Source organism: Etheostoma spectabile, chromosome 16, assembly GCF_008692095.1.
Source record: "Etheostoma spectabile isolate EspeVRDwgs_2016 chromosome 16, UIUC_Espe_1.0, whole genome shotgun sequence".
Taxonomy (NCBI): domain Eukaryota; kingdom Metazoa; phylum Chordata; class Actinopteri; order Perciformes; family Percidae; genus Etheostoma; species Etheostoma spectabile.
Genome location: NC_045748.1, coordinates 21,325,956 through 21,341,219, shown reverse-complemented (window position 1 = coordinate 21,341,219; position 15,264 = coordinate 21,325,956). Strand labels below are relative to the sequence as shown.

The 15,264-nt window shown below is 39.0% G+C and overlaps 1 protein-coding gene across 7 annotated transcripts in view; it reads right to left on the bottom strand.

Moving 5' to 3' along the window:
• Window positions 1-15,264, bottom strand: part of tcf4 (transcription factor 4) — a 371,152-nt gene that overhangs the window by 32,787 nt on the left and 323,101 nt on the right. For all 7 annotated transcript variants that reach the window (XM_032538895.1, XM_032538896.1, XM_032538897.1 and 4 more), the window contains 4 exons: window positions 14,188-14,258; window positions 13,903-13,981; window positions 9,187-9,266; window positions 7,839-8,048 (listed from right to left, as the gene is read on the bottom strand). In XM_032538895.1, the coding sequence (XP_032394786.1) occupies window positions 7,839-8,048; window positions 9,187-9,266; window positions 13,903-13,981; window positions 14,188-14,258 (440 nt within the window). The remainder of the gene's footprint in view (window positions 1-7,838; window positions 8,049-9,186; window positions 9,267-13,902; window positions 13,982-14,187; window positions 14,259-15,264) is intronic.

Here is a 15,264-nt window from a genome sequence, read left to right as displayed (position 1 = left end):
GGAAACTCTGTGTTACAGTTGCACAAATAGTATAAATATCAGAATAGAAATATAAATAAAGAAATATAAGGAGTGTGGATATTTACATGGAATGTTGAAGATGTTTGAAGGAATCTACAGGTCGCAGCCAAAATGCAGCAACTTCAGGTACGGCAAAGGAAGGGCATTACTCTGTTTACTGTGTTGATGGACTGAGGATGGGGACTAGGATTCGGTATTCAGTATTGGATTTGGCAGAATCTTAACCAGTGGATTCGGTATTTGGCCGCTGCATCCCTGATCTGAACAGACAGTTTCTGATTGTACTAGAGGTGAATGGGCAATAGAAGATTTCCATCAGCTTATTGGAGTGCATTTAGTGACTGAGAAAAGAGGAGATTCAGAGTATAAAAAGGCATTAGATTAGATTAGGATCTGTTTCACCTACTGCACTCTGCTGAATGGAGAGAGAGAGAGAGAGAGACATTTATCACCCTTGACCTTTCCCCTCGTTCCAGAGTCCCACACCGAACTGATTTCTCAACCGTATTCACGTCACGATGCCATAAAGCAAAAACGTGCTTTTAATCTTCTGTGTTTTGAGGGATATTTTGTTCATTCTCTGTAGTGGTTTGACACTTTAAGAACAAGTGTTAAATACGACTGGCTGGAATGATTTGGGCGTATAGAAAACATAAACCTAATTGCAGAAAAATGTAAAATGTTGGAACACGTGTGTGTACAGTATCTATGTCTGCATGCTTTCAGGTATTTGAGTGTGTATAACGCATTCATGTTTGTGTGTCTATGTCTATCGCCTTCTCTCTCTCTCTCTCTCTCTCTCTCTTTCTCACTCACATCAGTCTACCACCTGTTTTCCCAGAGTTATGACCTCAGCCTGCAGGATTCTCTGCCTAACGCTGCCAAACTACATACAGCTGGAAGTGTGTGTGTGTGTATGTGTTTGTGTGCATGTAAAGGAGAGCGAGAGAGAGAGAGAGAGAGAGAGAGAGAGAGAGAGAGAGAGAGAGAGAGAGAGAGAGAGAGAGTGTGTCAAGACAAGAAGATGAAATCAAAAGTGACAAAAACTGTGCAACGGGGTAAACATGTAATACAATGTTCGTCAATAAGAGAGAAGACAAGATGGTAAAGAAAACAACAATAAAAAAGAGGGAGGAGAGAGAGCTGTGTGAGAGCGTAAGAAAGTTAAAACAGTGACTTCATTTGAGACATTACATCACTCCTTCATCTCACTTCATTTTCCACTCATTTCTTTTTTCAGTGTATCTTTGCGAGTCTCTTTTCTTTTGGTTAAAACTTCCTGTTTACACTGTACACACACACACACACACACACACACGCATGCGTGCACGCATACACACACGCCTACACACACACACACGCACACACACACACTAACTCACGCTATACCTAGGCCTGGGAATCAAACCTCAATACTTTTGTGTCCATAAAATGAAGTATTAAAAATTGTAAATAATTGTGGGCAGATTGATCGGTGCATTTTTGCTATTTTATAATCAGATATTGCTCATTTTAACCAATGATTTCTTTTTCAAAAGCATAAAATCAATTTAAATAATTTGTTGTGTTTTCGACTTGACCGTTGTGTATTTGCCATAACCACAGTTTTTCACTAACGTCCACTATACTGCAACATCAAAAAACATGATCAAGAACACTTAATCCAGGGTTATGCAGAATTTTCTAATTGTCTGCAATAGGGTTGTATTAAAATAATTTACATAAACATAACCTATACTATTGTAAAATGACCAATGTCTAAATTGAGGAATATTGAGTAGATTATTAAAAGAAAACTTTGAAATAGGGATTTGGGGAGAGATACTTTATTTTATTTTTTATTTTTTTTACACTTGGTAATAATCTATACTGAGTTCCCTTTTTTCTCTTTGCAGCCAAAACTCTTAACCCTTGTGTTGTCTTCCCGTTAACCATGAAAAAAAAAAGTTTTTTTTCAACAATATTATCGCTTTTTCCAACATTTATGTCCCTTTTCAATGTTGTGGGTGCTTTTTTTGATGTTTTTCCAAAGTTATGACATTTTTAATGCTTATCTAACATCTGATTGTATTTGCATGAAGGAAGAGGCTCGATACAAAAATCATTCAAGTGTATTTTGTCAGATAATCATGACATTTAACCAATATGTCAGATGTGTGAAACACTATTCGACTGGAGTGGTTATCAGAAATAATCTTGGCAATAATTTATTTAAAAAAGACTAAAATGTTTTGACTAAAACTTGACTAAGATACCCGAGTTCTCTTTTGACTAAACCTAGACAAAATGTACAAAACTTTTAGTCGACTAAAACTTGACTGACAAAAAATGCATGTGAATGACTGAATATGACTAAAATTAACGAGGACATTTGGCACAAGACTAAAACTAAATTAAAAATAGGTGAGAAAATCAACACTAAGTACTGCTATTCACTGCTCTGAGGCACCAGTGGAACTGTGTGAGATCAGCGCGGACCGATGGAAAAGCCATAGAGCTTCTGTGTTTTCAGTCTTAATGAGTTTGTTTGAGTATCAGCCAATAACTCAGTGCCTGAATAAACACACACACACTAATGACAACACAAGGAGCCATTTATGTGCTTCTGTGTGTGTGTGTATATGTGTGTTGTTTTTAAAGAGTCTATAGTAAACAGTGTTTTTTGAGCACATACTGTATACATCACTTTATTCATTTGCATATAAAACCAAGTCAAAAATTTGATTTGGAATTATTTCAAGATTAAACTGAAAGTAGTTTGTCTAAATATTATACTTAACAAGAAGTTTAACTTTTAATGTTTTCTTGGGCTGAACCACACGTGACTTCATTAAGATTTGTGTCCAGATTTGTCTCTGGAGACGTCCAAAGAGCAGAAAAAGTGTTTACACCTCCGAATGAAACTAAAAAAAGCAGTTTGCAAGTATGTCCATCTCAAAGTGCACATGTTATGAAAAATAACACTTTTTGTTTTATGTCTCTGGTGCTTCCACATACATACACACACACTTGGAAAAAACCTATCCATGGTGTTTTGAGTGAGATCAAGTTTCTGAATGTCCTCTGTCTTCAGTCTCTGGGTGAGCTGTTCAACATCTGCATGGCTTTCTACCTCACTAGCTAAGACGAGGTGGCTAACTGTAGCATGCTAGCGCTAGCTATAGTTAAAAAATGAAAATGAACCCTTTTTAGACGCTGATTTTAATGTTTCTTTCAATTTTTTTCAAGGTTTCCTCATTACACTTTTTTCCCACTACCACCGGACTTCAACCACTTATTACTACTAGTTTTTCCCTTTTGTTGGAATTTAAAACAAATCTGAAATTATTACTATTTTGACACATAGTTACGATTGAGTGGATAATGACAGACCATCCTATTTTAGTCACCATACTGTTTAGAAAGCAAGAGATGTCATGGTTTTTTCAAATGCTATCAATAAAATACCCAAAATTTGGGATTTTAGTAATTTTTAGCAAAAAAATTCAGCAAATTGGTTGAAGGAGACCCTAATTTCTCATGCTGAATCTATGAAAAAGGGTTAAATCTGATGCGAGGACAACAGGAAAGTTAGAGTATTTGGTGATGTTATTAAGATCCCTTACTAATTCATTAGCAACCTAATAAGTCATTCCAACGCGAGTGGCCACCTGAGGCTGGCCCCAACAGCGAGTCCATCCCTGTAGACCACCTTGTTAAAAAGACCAACTTTCCAGCAGAATTAAACATGATCCCCCCCTGGTGCAAAACATGGTTTTGGTCTCGATAGCCAAGTTCACCCTTCATGACAACTGAACGTGGGTGAATTGTTTTTATAATGTGGTGTCTGAACAGCAATGATGGATGATGTGTTTGATTAGGAAGCCGCTTGACACTGTTTCCTGATTATAAAAAAATGTACATCAGAGATTCAATTTACAAGCTCTGCAGAAGCTCAGAGAGTATTTCTGCCAGATGTACAATCATTAGCTTAGAAGAACTTTCTATAGGATATGTTTAGGTCACATGCCAAGTTACATACAGATGTGCTATGTGGCCATAGTGAAGGTCACATTTTTTTTAACATCCCATGCATCTTCATCCACTCATTACTATTTGTATTGGCTCATCAACAGGGATTGATTTGAACAGAACCTGATTCAAGTCACAAGTCTTTAGATGCTACAATAACTCAATCGTTTAATTTATATAAAGGGTTAAAGTTCTGCATAATTAAGCGTGTTGTGCTTTGAGTGGCAGGTGGCTGCCCCCACAAGAGGCAAGCCTATAGGCTTCACTCTGCCTTCCTCGGCTTTAACCAGGCTCCACCTCTTTGCCCATTTTGAATTAGCTGGGTAATAAGCGACATCAGACATCTTATTTCTCTAGAATAGCATTTCAATAATGTGGTAAATAACATTTTCATTGATTATCTAAAGGGTTTCTTAATCTGCATTTTTGACTACCGGTGGCAAAATTCCACAACAATGTCCAGAATGCACTGTCCCTGTAGCTCGGGTTTATTTGCCTCTTGTAATCCACCAGCTAGTTAACTTGCTAGCTAGTTCCATCTGACTGCTGCTGCTGGAAACAGCATTACTGAGAGCAGTGAGACGGAACCAAAACTAAAACTATGTGCTACAAGAAGCTTAAAGCGTACAGTTGAGGGTTTGGAAGTTTGAAAGAGACCATTCACATTACACCTTATTTATTGGTCATATTTATTCAGGGCACCTTTAAGATTGAAGAAGCAGGAAATATTTAAAAAAAAAATACACACTGAAAAGGAGAGAGAGAGAGAGAGAGAGAGAGAGAGAGAGTGAGACAGACAGCTGGACAGATATGCCTGAGAAGAACATAATCTCTGTGGGAGCCACACGCATGCACGCATACACACACACACACACACACACACACACACACACAAAGCTCCTGAACTACTGTAGTGAGAACAAACAGTGCTAGTGCTAGCTGCGGCTAGCGTCTCTTAGATGCTGCAGTGTTCATAACAGCAAAGACACAACAACTGTTGGACAGAACGAAAGTCAAAATGTCCCTTCTGAAGTCCAATGGATGACGTGGGTGCATGGGGTTGAAAAGGTCGTGACAGAGTGCAGAATATCTTGTGTGCTAATTTGCAGCAGTAACATCTGGTGCATGTGTGTGTGTGTGTGTGTGTGTGTGTATGTGTGTGTGTGCATTTGAATATGCACAAACGCATAGCACAAATACACAAAGCAGGTCTGCCTGAACACGTTCAGGCATCCAAATGTGTTTATACTGGCAGTGTTTTATAATGCTTTCTCTCTCTCGCCCTCCTACAGCTCCTTATGGCACACAGCTGTTTGGTTCTTTATATTTACTGTTTCACGTTAACAACAAAAAAATCCCAAATTAAACATGGAAAACATTACTGCTGTCTGTCTGACTTCAATTAAACCTGGTCCTCCTTTTTAACTTCATGTGTTTTAACCTCTGTCAATATAATAGTACGCTACGTCTTTTTTTTTCTTCTTCTTCTTCACACAGTGCAGTCCTTCCAGGATTTTGCAATGTCGCCAATTCACGCAAATTCAACCAATCCCCGTGACTTTAACGCAACTCGCAATATTGACCAATCACTGCAACTTTTTTGCAAATTGGACCAATAACCGGAGTTTCCCGCGACTTCAACCACTCCCAGGTGGGAGTCCCAAGTGGGAGTGAGAAGGGGTTGATGTCACACGTACGTCGCCAAATTCATATCCTTGTTTAACGAGACATGTGTGACTCGAACATCTCACATTTACCAACGAAACGTACTGCGAAAAACTGTGCAAAACATGTCAGACCGTCCTTCCAATCTGTATATATTTTAACATTTTAACAATCAATGATAAATTATATTTCACTCAGAAGTTGCTTAAAGCGGCCGCTGTTTCAATCCTGTTGGCTCTCTGCAGTGGACGGGGCTGCCGAGTTCCCCCCCGCGATTGACGCATGCACACACACAGACACACACACACACACACGGTGGATGCAGGAAAAACCAGAGCTGAGACGTAGAGAATGACCTAAATTGAGGACAGCTACGCTCGTTATTGTAAGTGCAATGATAAGTTAAAGTCCAATAAGTCCTTTATCAAACCGTATGAATGTGTCCCAACAAGCCACTGACAGACATGTTCATATTTGATTCATTCAATAAATCATTATTTTTTTAAATCCACCAGCCATTTTCATGAGCATCCCGAGCCTTTTTGGTAAGGTTACTAGGAAAACTCATCCCAGCGTAGTTTTTATTCTCCTCAAAACAAGTTTCCCTTTAATTTTTACAGAACTATACAACTTTTTTTGCAACTTTCTCTGTCTCCTGCAACTTCATTGAAACAAACATACAAAAAACATCACAACTTGTATTGCAATTTTTTACAAAAAGCTCCCGCAACATCAGACATTTTGGGCGGCAACAATCTCAAACAAAGTTAGCGAAATCCTGGAGGGACTGTCTGCGATAGTAAGAAGAGTAAGTACTATAGAACTGGTTCAGACATAACTCATTTGTCTTTTTAAATCCACTTCAAAAGGGCAGTTCAAGAAAGTCAGATCATCTATCTTTTAAGATAACTTTCTTTTGCCAAGAAAAATAATCTTGTCAAGCAACACATGCACAATTATTATGCTTCTTTCTGTGTAACTGGCCTCCATTTCCCTTTGTTAGCTATCCAACCCATTTTTAAGTCAAAGCCTTTCTTGGGATTATTGTATTAATAATTCCTGTCTTTTATGTTGTACATTGAGTTGAATTAAAAGACAAATAACCGTGGTTCAAGAACTTTTATCTTGCTTATCTTTATTTTGATCTTCATCTTCCATTAGACGTATGGCCTGATAGTGTTTCATAGAGGTCTGAGTGTTCACAAATGTTTGCTTGGAGAATGAGATTTCAGCATTTCGTTTCAGTCAATAACATGTGTCAAGATCAGAACAAATCAACTTGATCAGTACCACTAATTATCTTCTTATCCATCGTATTAAACAACATAAACAATCTTGCATCCAAGTAAATGATTCCTGTCATTTTATTTACTTTATTAATATTTTGTTGCCAGCCTGACTCACTTTTAACCCTCATGTGGTCCTCGGGTCAACTTTGACCTGTATTCAAAGTTTTTTTAGATCAGAAAATATGTTACGGCGATAAAGCACCAGTAATGGAACTAAAAAACACAGAAAAACGTTAAAAAACATTGAAAAAGCGGTGGGAACCGCGAAAATTAAACGCCAAAAACATCAAAAATAAGGACCCAAAACATTGAAAAAGTGACAAAAACATTGGGAAAAATTTGAAATAAAACCTCAGATAAAGCGGTTCAAATGTTGAAAAAAGTGACCAAAAAAAAGGGGAAAAAACACAAAAATATGAAACACAAAACTTTGACTTATGACTGAAACATTAACATAGAAACAACAACAGCGCTTATTTCATGGTTGACAGGAAGCCAACACAAGGGTTAAAGAGATATTAGGACTCAATATGAGCCCCATTGGCATATTGAGTTTGACATATTTGCATTGTATTAAGTGTTTTTAACAAATAGCTCAATATGAGGAGACTTTAGTGCTACAATATCTTAACAAAAACATGTTTTCAGTAAAAGGCTTAGTGCAGATTATGTTTCAGCGTTTCAGATTTTGGCACTCTATTAGTTTAGATGTGCATGGATTTCCTTTTTTTTTTAAAAGCTCCAACGTTCCAACTATCAACACTGAGGACCATATTTAGAGGGATTAATGGGACTTCTGTCCTCACCCTTACACTCATTTCTACAGTGTAAAAACATGCTCTGAGGTCCTACCATGAGGGAGTGTCTGTTGGCCGACAGCAGTCCCGTCCCGTAGCCGCTGCTCAGAGCGCCCATGGCGCCATTGTGCGTATGTGCGGCCCCGATGAGGTTGTGCATTTCACCGTGCCCGCTGGCCATACCCGGCGACGGTCCCACCGCGTGGCTCCGCAGTACGTGGATGGCATCGTCCAAACGCTCCAGGCGGTCCTCGATGCGACTTTGCTGCGGAGTGACACAGAAAGAATGAGAAAGCCGCTGAGGTTTTATCTCCAAAACCTGAAGCGACAACGAATCCAAACAAACAACGAATCCAAGTGTTGGTGTTTTTTTGCCTGTAATAAGTCAAAAAATCTGCCAATGAAACAAGTTAAACTTCACATAGTAAAATATGTTTGAAGTAAGATTTGATTTACGAACAATGTGATCCATATTTTACAAAGAACAAACTTAAAAACCTCATGAGATGTTAAAGGGGATTGTTTTATCTGAAATACGACTCAAGACAAGATGTCTTCAACATTTTCACTTAAGATATTTAAGCTGCATCGTCTAAAAAATAGTCCCTATTTCTCACTGAAATATTACTTCAGTTAATTAGTTAAGGGTGATGGCATAAGACTGGTGGATAAAAAAAACAACGGTATGTCACGCTTGCTACACAAAACTAGGCTACACCAGTGGGAATAGTACAAACAACTCATTTACGCTGACATCATCCAAGTGTGTCGATAACTGGAACTAGACAAAAACAAGAAGCAACCTTTAACTAATTCAAACAGGGCAAAAGACATCACTGCTGTGATTGGTACATTTGTAGCCGCGGATCCAGACCCTACTCTGTTGTGGAAAACGCTGGTTTTTACGAACATGGTTAAAGTAATTAAGGCCCGTTTCACTATTCATTCACGATCCCATTTGAGCCAGACTGTAATTCCTGCTTTGTACAAAAAAAACAAAAGCCCATATAGAGACCCCGTTGTCCGAATCACCAGCTGCTGCTCTGACAGCAGACTTCTGGACGTCAGGGGCCACACAAAGCTATCTGACACTAACGTTTATGTTTTTATAGCTTACAAGGCAACCAAAGTGGCTCCAAACGCCAGACCTGTTGCTTATTGGAGGATTTTTTCAAATTTTGGTCCGGTAACATTTGCATTAGCATTACTAGCCATACTGCAACGAGCTAGTTCAGCGTAGCATGCCTTACTGGAGTTTTCTAAATGAAATAGGATTAGTCCAACAAATTGTTCTGCCTGTAATGTGTACCTTATTGAAAGCCTTGTAATGAACGGTTCAATACACACATATTTATATATATATATATATATATACAATGTGTTGTGTGTGTTTGGTTACATACCAGAGAGTGCAATGGAGCCTCATAGTTTGGTGATGACGCTCCCTGTCCGCCGTTCCTCGACCAGACAGCTGAACTGGCAGCTAGGAGAGAGGAGATTAGGAGACATCATCAGGAGAGGAGATGGGGAACAAGCCGATGACAGTGGGAGATTAAAAGCAAGGATGCATGACAGGATTCAGAGAACAGGGAGACGTGAGCATTTTGTGTTTTCGTTTAGTTTAGTCCAAACTGGCACCCGTTCATCTGCATGTACTGTATTTTATGTGATAGACGGGCCGACCTGCCAAGGGTGTATCCCGCCTCTCACCCAATGCAAGCTGGGATACACTCCAGCCCTCAGCGACCCTGCAGTGTGTAAGTGTGTACGGAAAAGGGATGGATGTCTATAGCTAAGTTTCCATCCACTTGTCATCGAATTATCTGAAGTTCGGTAAAAAAACTCATGTGAATAAAGCCGGTGAGAGTGTGTTTCCATCCACGGCTTTAAAGCCAATAAAAACCTGTAGTGATGACGTCACATGCTGTTTTACGATCAAATTGGTATATGGAATTGATTTTAGTGTTTCCATTCATTTTCGCACTGAATCGCACGAAATTCAACAAACATTTGCGAACACAATTTTTCTGGACAAAATGGATCGCGCCGTCTACCAACACATGATCAATATGGGACAAGTTTTAGTGCTTATGTGCCGCTGTGAGACAACTCTCTTTTTTGAGACATGTCTCTCTGTTTGAGCGCCTGCCATTTACTCCGGAGGACGTCCCACAGCTTGTCCTAACCTTTGTAGCCCATTTCCTTCACGAGTTCCTGATAAATTATGGCATGTCTTCGATTTTTGCTATCTAACATAGCCGTTTTGTGGCAGGTTGCAACCATAAAATGACCTAAAACTTAATCGTAATTCATTATTTATTCAGCATATAACACATATAAGCGTTTACCGCATAAGCCGTATATTGATCAAGAGAAAATCCAATGAGACAGACTGTATTTCCTTTGAGTCGATAGTCATGAAATTCCATTGAATTTTACTGTTTCCTTATGGAATTTTTCATTTGATATCACTTCATTCGGATAAAAACGTGTGGATGGAAACATGGCTTATGAGTGGATTAGAGCCCAAACCTCTTCTCCTTTGATATGTCGCAAAAAAGAAACCACTCAGTGTAGCACCACATGGCAGACAAAACATCTTTACACACAAGGAGTGTTTCATTGTATCCACCCATGGTGCTCGGACATAATAAACCGAGAGATGAGGAAGAAAAGACTAAACAAACCAACTCATATCTCATAGCCAAAATGCTAATATCAGGCTTTTGTCTTTGAAAAGGTACAAGTGGTTGATTAGCATGTCCCCTTTGCAGAATAAACAAGCTTTGTGTCTCTGTTCTTTTCTGCTTTTGTGTTTGCCGTCGCTCTGAAGGGTCCTATCTGAATCGACAGGTCTCATTAGCTGGTAGACAGACACAGCGACTTGTGTGTGAATTTACATTAATATGAAGTCCTGAGTGGTGACGGGCTGGTATATGGAGGCCTTTCAATAGCGTTTGGGTTTCAGATGGGAGACGACATTTAAAGCACCCATTTCACCCATATCACTTACCCTACTAACCCTAACCCTATTGGGTTCTCTTTGTCCCAGTTTTGAAGGTAGCTATCGCTTTTATCCACCACCACAAAAAGAGGTGTTGCATGGAAACCAAATATATTTGATAGACTTGCGTTATGGAGAAAATCTAGCCAGGCTGTCACCAGACCAAACTCAATCTTTTGACATCGAACATTAGTCTGGGGAGTCAGCTCTGTATTTTCTACTACACAACCAACCGGCAAATGTCCAAATGACTCTGTACGCAATTGGATAGTCCATCAGCGGCATCAACGGGTCGCTGCGCCTCGGTGGTCGCCATGTTGAATGTAAACAAAAAAGCAGGTGGGTGAGCCAGTGTGTGATTGGTCCCCGCAGATTTGTAACGGAAGCAGGATAATAATAATCGCTAACATGCTAGGCAGCTGTGGACATAATAGCAATATTTTGTCACATTAGCTCTCCGACTGTTTTTTTATGTTACATTTCCCTGTACAGAGAAATTTTACCCTTTCCTTGTGCATAATTTCATTCAATAAATAGTTACTGAAGAGGCAGAAAAGCTCCCTGAGCTTATGAGCTTGTTTACTTTTAGTTTTTTTTTTTTGACAGTTTGAAAATCACAAGCAAAGGACAGCGCACTAAGTCTTCATGTTGCTGCACAATTAGTTTTTTCCTCCTTTCTCATGTAATCTTGTATTTCCTCTTGTTTGCCTCATGATTCCTATTCCTTCACCTTTTTCTCTTCTCATGCCTCCATCATCATATCACAGTTCTTTATCTTTTCTCCTCTTGTCGCTTGTTTTCTTTACTTGTTTCCCATCCTCATCTTTTATTAGCGTTTCACTAAATTCACTCCTTATGTTTGTCCTCCTTTTTTTACCTTTATCGTTGAGGGCGAAGGCCCTAATGAAATCGCTTAGGATTATTATTATATCGCACTGTAATCACATTTTTGAGGGCCTATGAAAAAGAGAATGTGAGTAAATTTGCAAAATAGATCCAAACTGGTGAAAAATGTTAGATTTTATGGGTCTCGAGCTTGGGCGTGCAAAAAAGAATTGGCTCGTCTTTTCTCCTCTTACGTTCCACCTGCCCTCGGCGCTGATCTCTCCTTTGTAACTCTGATCTCATCTCATTAGCTCATGTTTCTCCTGGTTTTTTTTTAAACTGTCTTCCCATTTTGTGTCACAATCTCTTCTCTCCCCTCTCCTTTATTCATATTACATGCTCATTTCCATATGCTAATTAATGAATAATCACCTGGGTACATTCATGTGCAAATACAAATATATGTATTAAACACCAGGGTAAATTGTTTCAAGTCCAACACAGTAAAACACCCTCACAGAATTAGCCTTGGATATCAATTTGCATGTAGTTTGCTTTAATAGGCTTCATTTCTAATTTGTAAAAAGCGGGGTAAGTCTGACACAATGATAAACACCAATTATGGTTTAGCAGGCAATATCCGAGGCAGCTATAATGACGAGGAGGAGAAGGAAGAGGGGAGGGGAGGGGGCTCGTGTTTGCAGAGCCGGTAGGTTTGTGAACGATTTGTGGAAGTGGTGCTCGTAATTAAAGCTATCAGTCACAAGGCGGGGCGCAGAAATATCTAACGGTGTGTGTAGCCGCGGCAATTAGAGACAAATTTGACACAACTATTATTAGGAAAAGTCATTTTTCATTTTAAGGAGCAGCGAGAATTTTCAACATCAGCTGTGAGCAGGAGTAATTGGTGCAAAATAAGAGGAAGAGGATGGAGAGAAAACAAAGCAATGTGTTTTATGGTCTAATATTAGACTAAGTGGTTAAATCCCTTGGAATTATTTAATTAAACTAGCTTCATAGCTTTGGTTAAATGTGATTTTTTTAGTTTGTCTAAACACCTTTACTCTTCTTCCCAAAGCTGCATTTAAGTAATTTGAAAAAAGGTCAAATCAGGTTGAAAGTCCTTTACAACAACTTCAAGTCAAGTCTCAAGTCGATTAAAACAAGTTCCGGTCAAGTCTCAAGTAATTTAAATCAGCTTTAAGTCAATTCTAAACTAAGTATTTTTGAAAAAAGTTCAATTTGAGTTTCAAGTCATTTTAAACAAGTTTAAGTTGAGTCTAAGTATTTATTTGAAACCAGTTCAAGTCAAGTCTAAAGTACATTTTTGAAACAAGTTCAAGTCATGTCTCAAGTCATTTAAAATTAGTTCATGTCACATATCAAGTCATTTAACACAAGTTCAAGTCAAAGGTTCAAGTCAAGTCTAAAGTCATTTTATACAAGTTTAAGTTGAGTCTAAGAAATTATTTGAATCAAGTCCAAGTCAAGTCTTAAGTCATGTGAAAAAAGTCCAAGTCAAGTCTTAAATCATGTGAAACAAGTCCAAGTCAAGTCTCAAGTCATGTGAAAAAAGTCCAAGTCAAGTCTCAAGTCATGTGAAACAAGTCCAAGTCAAATCTTAAATCATGTGAAACAAGTCCAAGTCAAGTCTCAAGTCATGTGAAACAAGTCCAAGTCAAGTCTTAAGTCATGTGAAACAAGTCCAAGTCAAGTCTCAAGTCATGTGAAACAAGTCCAAGTCAAGTCTTAAGTCATGTGAAACAAGTCCAAGTCAAGTCTTAAGTCATGTGTAACAAGTCCAAGTCAAGTCTCAAGTCGTGTGAAGCAAGTCCAAGTCAAATCTTAAGTCATGTGAAACAAGTCCCAGTCAAATCTTAAGTCATGTGAAACAAGTCCAAGTCAAGTCTTAAGTCATGTGAAACAAGTCCAAGTCAAGTCTCAAGTCATGTGAAACAAGTCCAAGTCAAGTCTTAAGTCATGTGAAACAAGTCCAAGTCAAGTCTCAAGTCATGTGAAACAAGTCCAAGTCAAGTCTTAAGTCATGTGAAACAAGTCCAAGTCAAGTCTCAAGTCATGTGAAACAAGTCCAAGTCAGGTCTTAAGTCATGTGAAACAAGTCCAGGTCAAGTCTCAAGTCATGTGAAACAAGTCAAGTCTTAAGTGAAGTCCAAGTTAGGTTTAAAGTTGAATTGTTATTTGTGTAATTCCTATTCCAGTCCAAGTCAGCTCTGCCTTTTCCATCTGAGGTTTTGGTTCTGCTGATGGGATGGCGAGTGTCATGTGCTACCTGTGAGGGAGGGTGGGGAGCCGACTGGGGTGGAAGGATTGGACGAGAAGCTGTTATTTGTGTGGTCTGGGGAGTAGATCTGAAAAAAATAAAAAAATATAGAAGTCAGAGAAGCACGTTAAACAATATAAATGAGATAAATGACGACTCCTAAAGTTCCAGAGAATATTAACAAAGACAAATACAATAGAAAGACAAATTAAGAAACCATACTTTTGCATTAATAAAATACTGAACAGGTATCTCACATTTGAATGTGTGTGTGTTAGTGTGTGCTGGACTTACCGATGCGAGTGCCTTCCCTAAGGCGTCTCCTGTCTGAGAGCTGCTGGCTGCTGCGCTCGGCGCTCGGTTAGCTGTGACACACACACACACACACACACGCACGCGGGAAAAAGAGGCATGTATTCTTGAAAATAAGGATGTAATGTACAACACATTTTGATAATTCAGATGATGCGTTCCACACTCAAATTGGCAAAACATATTCATTGACACTAATTCGCATACAAATCCAATTCTTTTACTTTCATAATTGATTTGTCTTCCTTGTTCACACACACACACACACACACACACACACACACACACACACACACACACACACACACAACACACACACATTGTGTGGCATTTGTGCCTGGTTTCTTTTTTACTCTATATTTGCTCTTTCTTACACTGCAGGGAATAACACAAGGAGTAGAAGAAGTGGAAGTTCCACGTTTTTTGTGCATGTGGATTTTTTCCAATGGACAGTAAGTTGACACATTGATTGAAAACTCCTGTTGGCAGATCACAATGCATCTCTTATGTGGGGCAGTTTATACATTGAGCAGTGCATGGTTGTGTAAAATTAGATGGTGACACAAAACATTTGATGGTGTGACCCTTCTCAATTAATGTGACAAGAATCAGGGGCGAAATTCAATAGGAACTGACATTCTACATCTACATTTGTTCCCATTTTAAGTGACTGAACATATGTGTGTGTGCAAATGTGGACTTCAAAACAACTAAATGTTTTCACACACTCGAAAAGCACTGAGGCCAGAGAGGAAGGAGGAAGTAAGGACTCAGCGGACGATGAGCGCCCAAAAAAACACACACACACACACACACACACACACACACACACACACAAAGAAGCAGAGAGACTCTGACATGCTCACAGCTCATCTCTCCTGATAGCAGATCCCAGATGGAAAGTTTACGCTCGCACACACAAGTTAGAGACGTGCACGCCACACAGACACAGCAAAACGCATCCTTTCATGGCAAATGAATCCATTACAAAAATTGGCAGGACTGAACTTCTTTAAGCTGAGAGAGAGAGAGAGAGAGAGAGAGAGAGAGAGAGAGAGA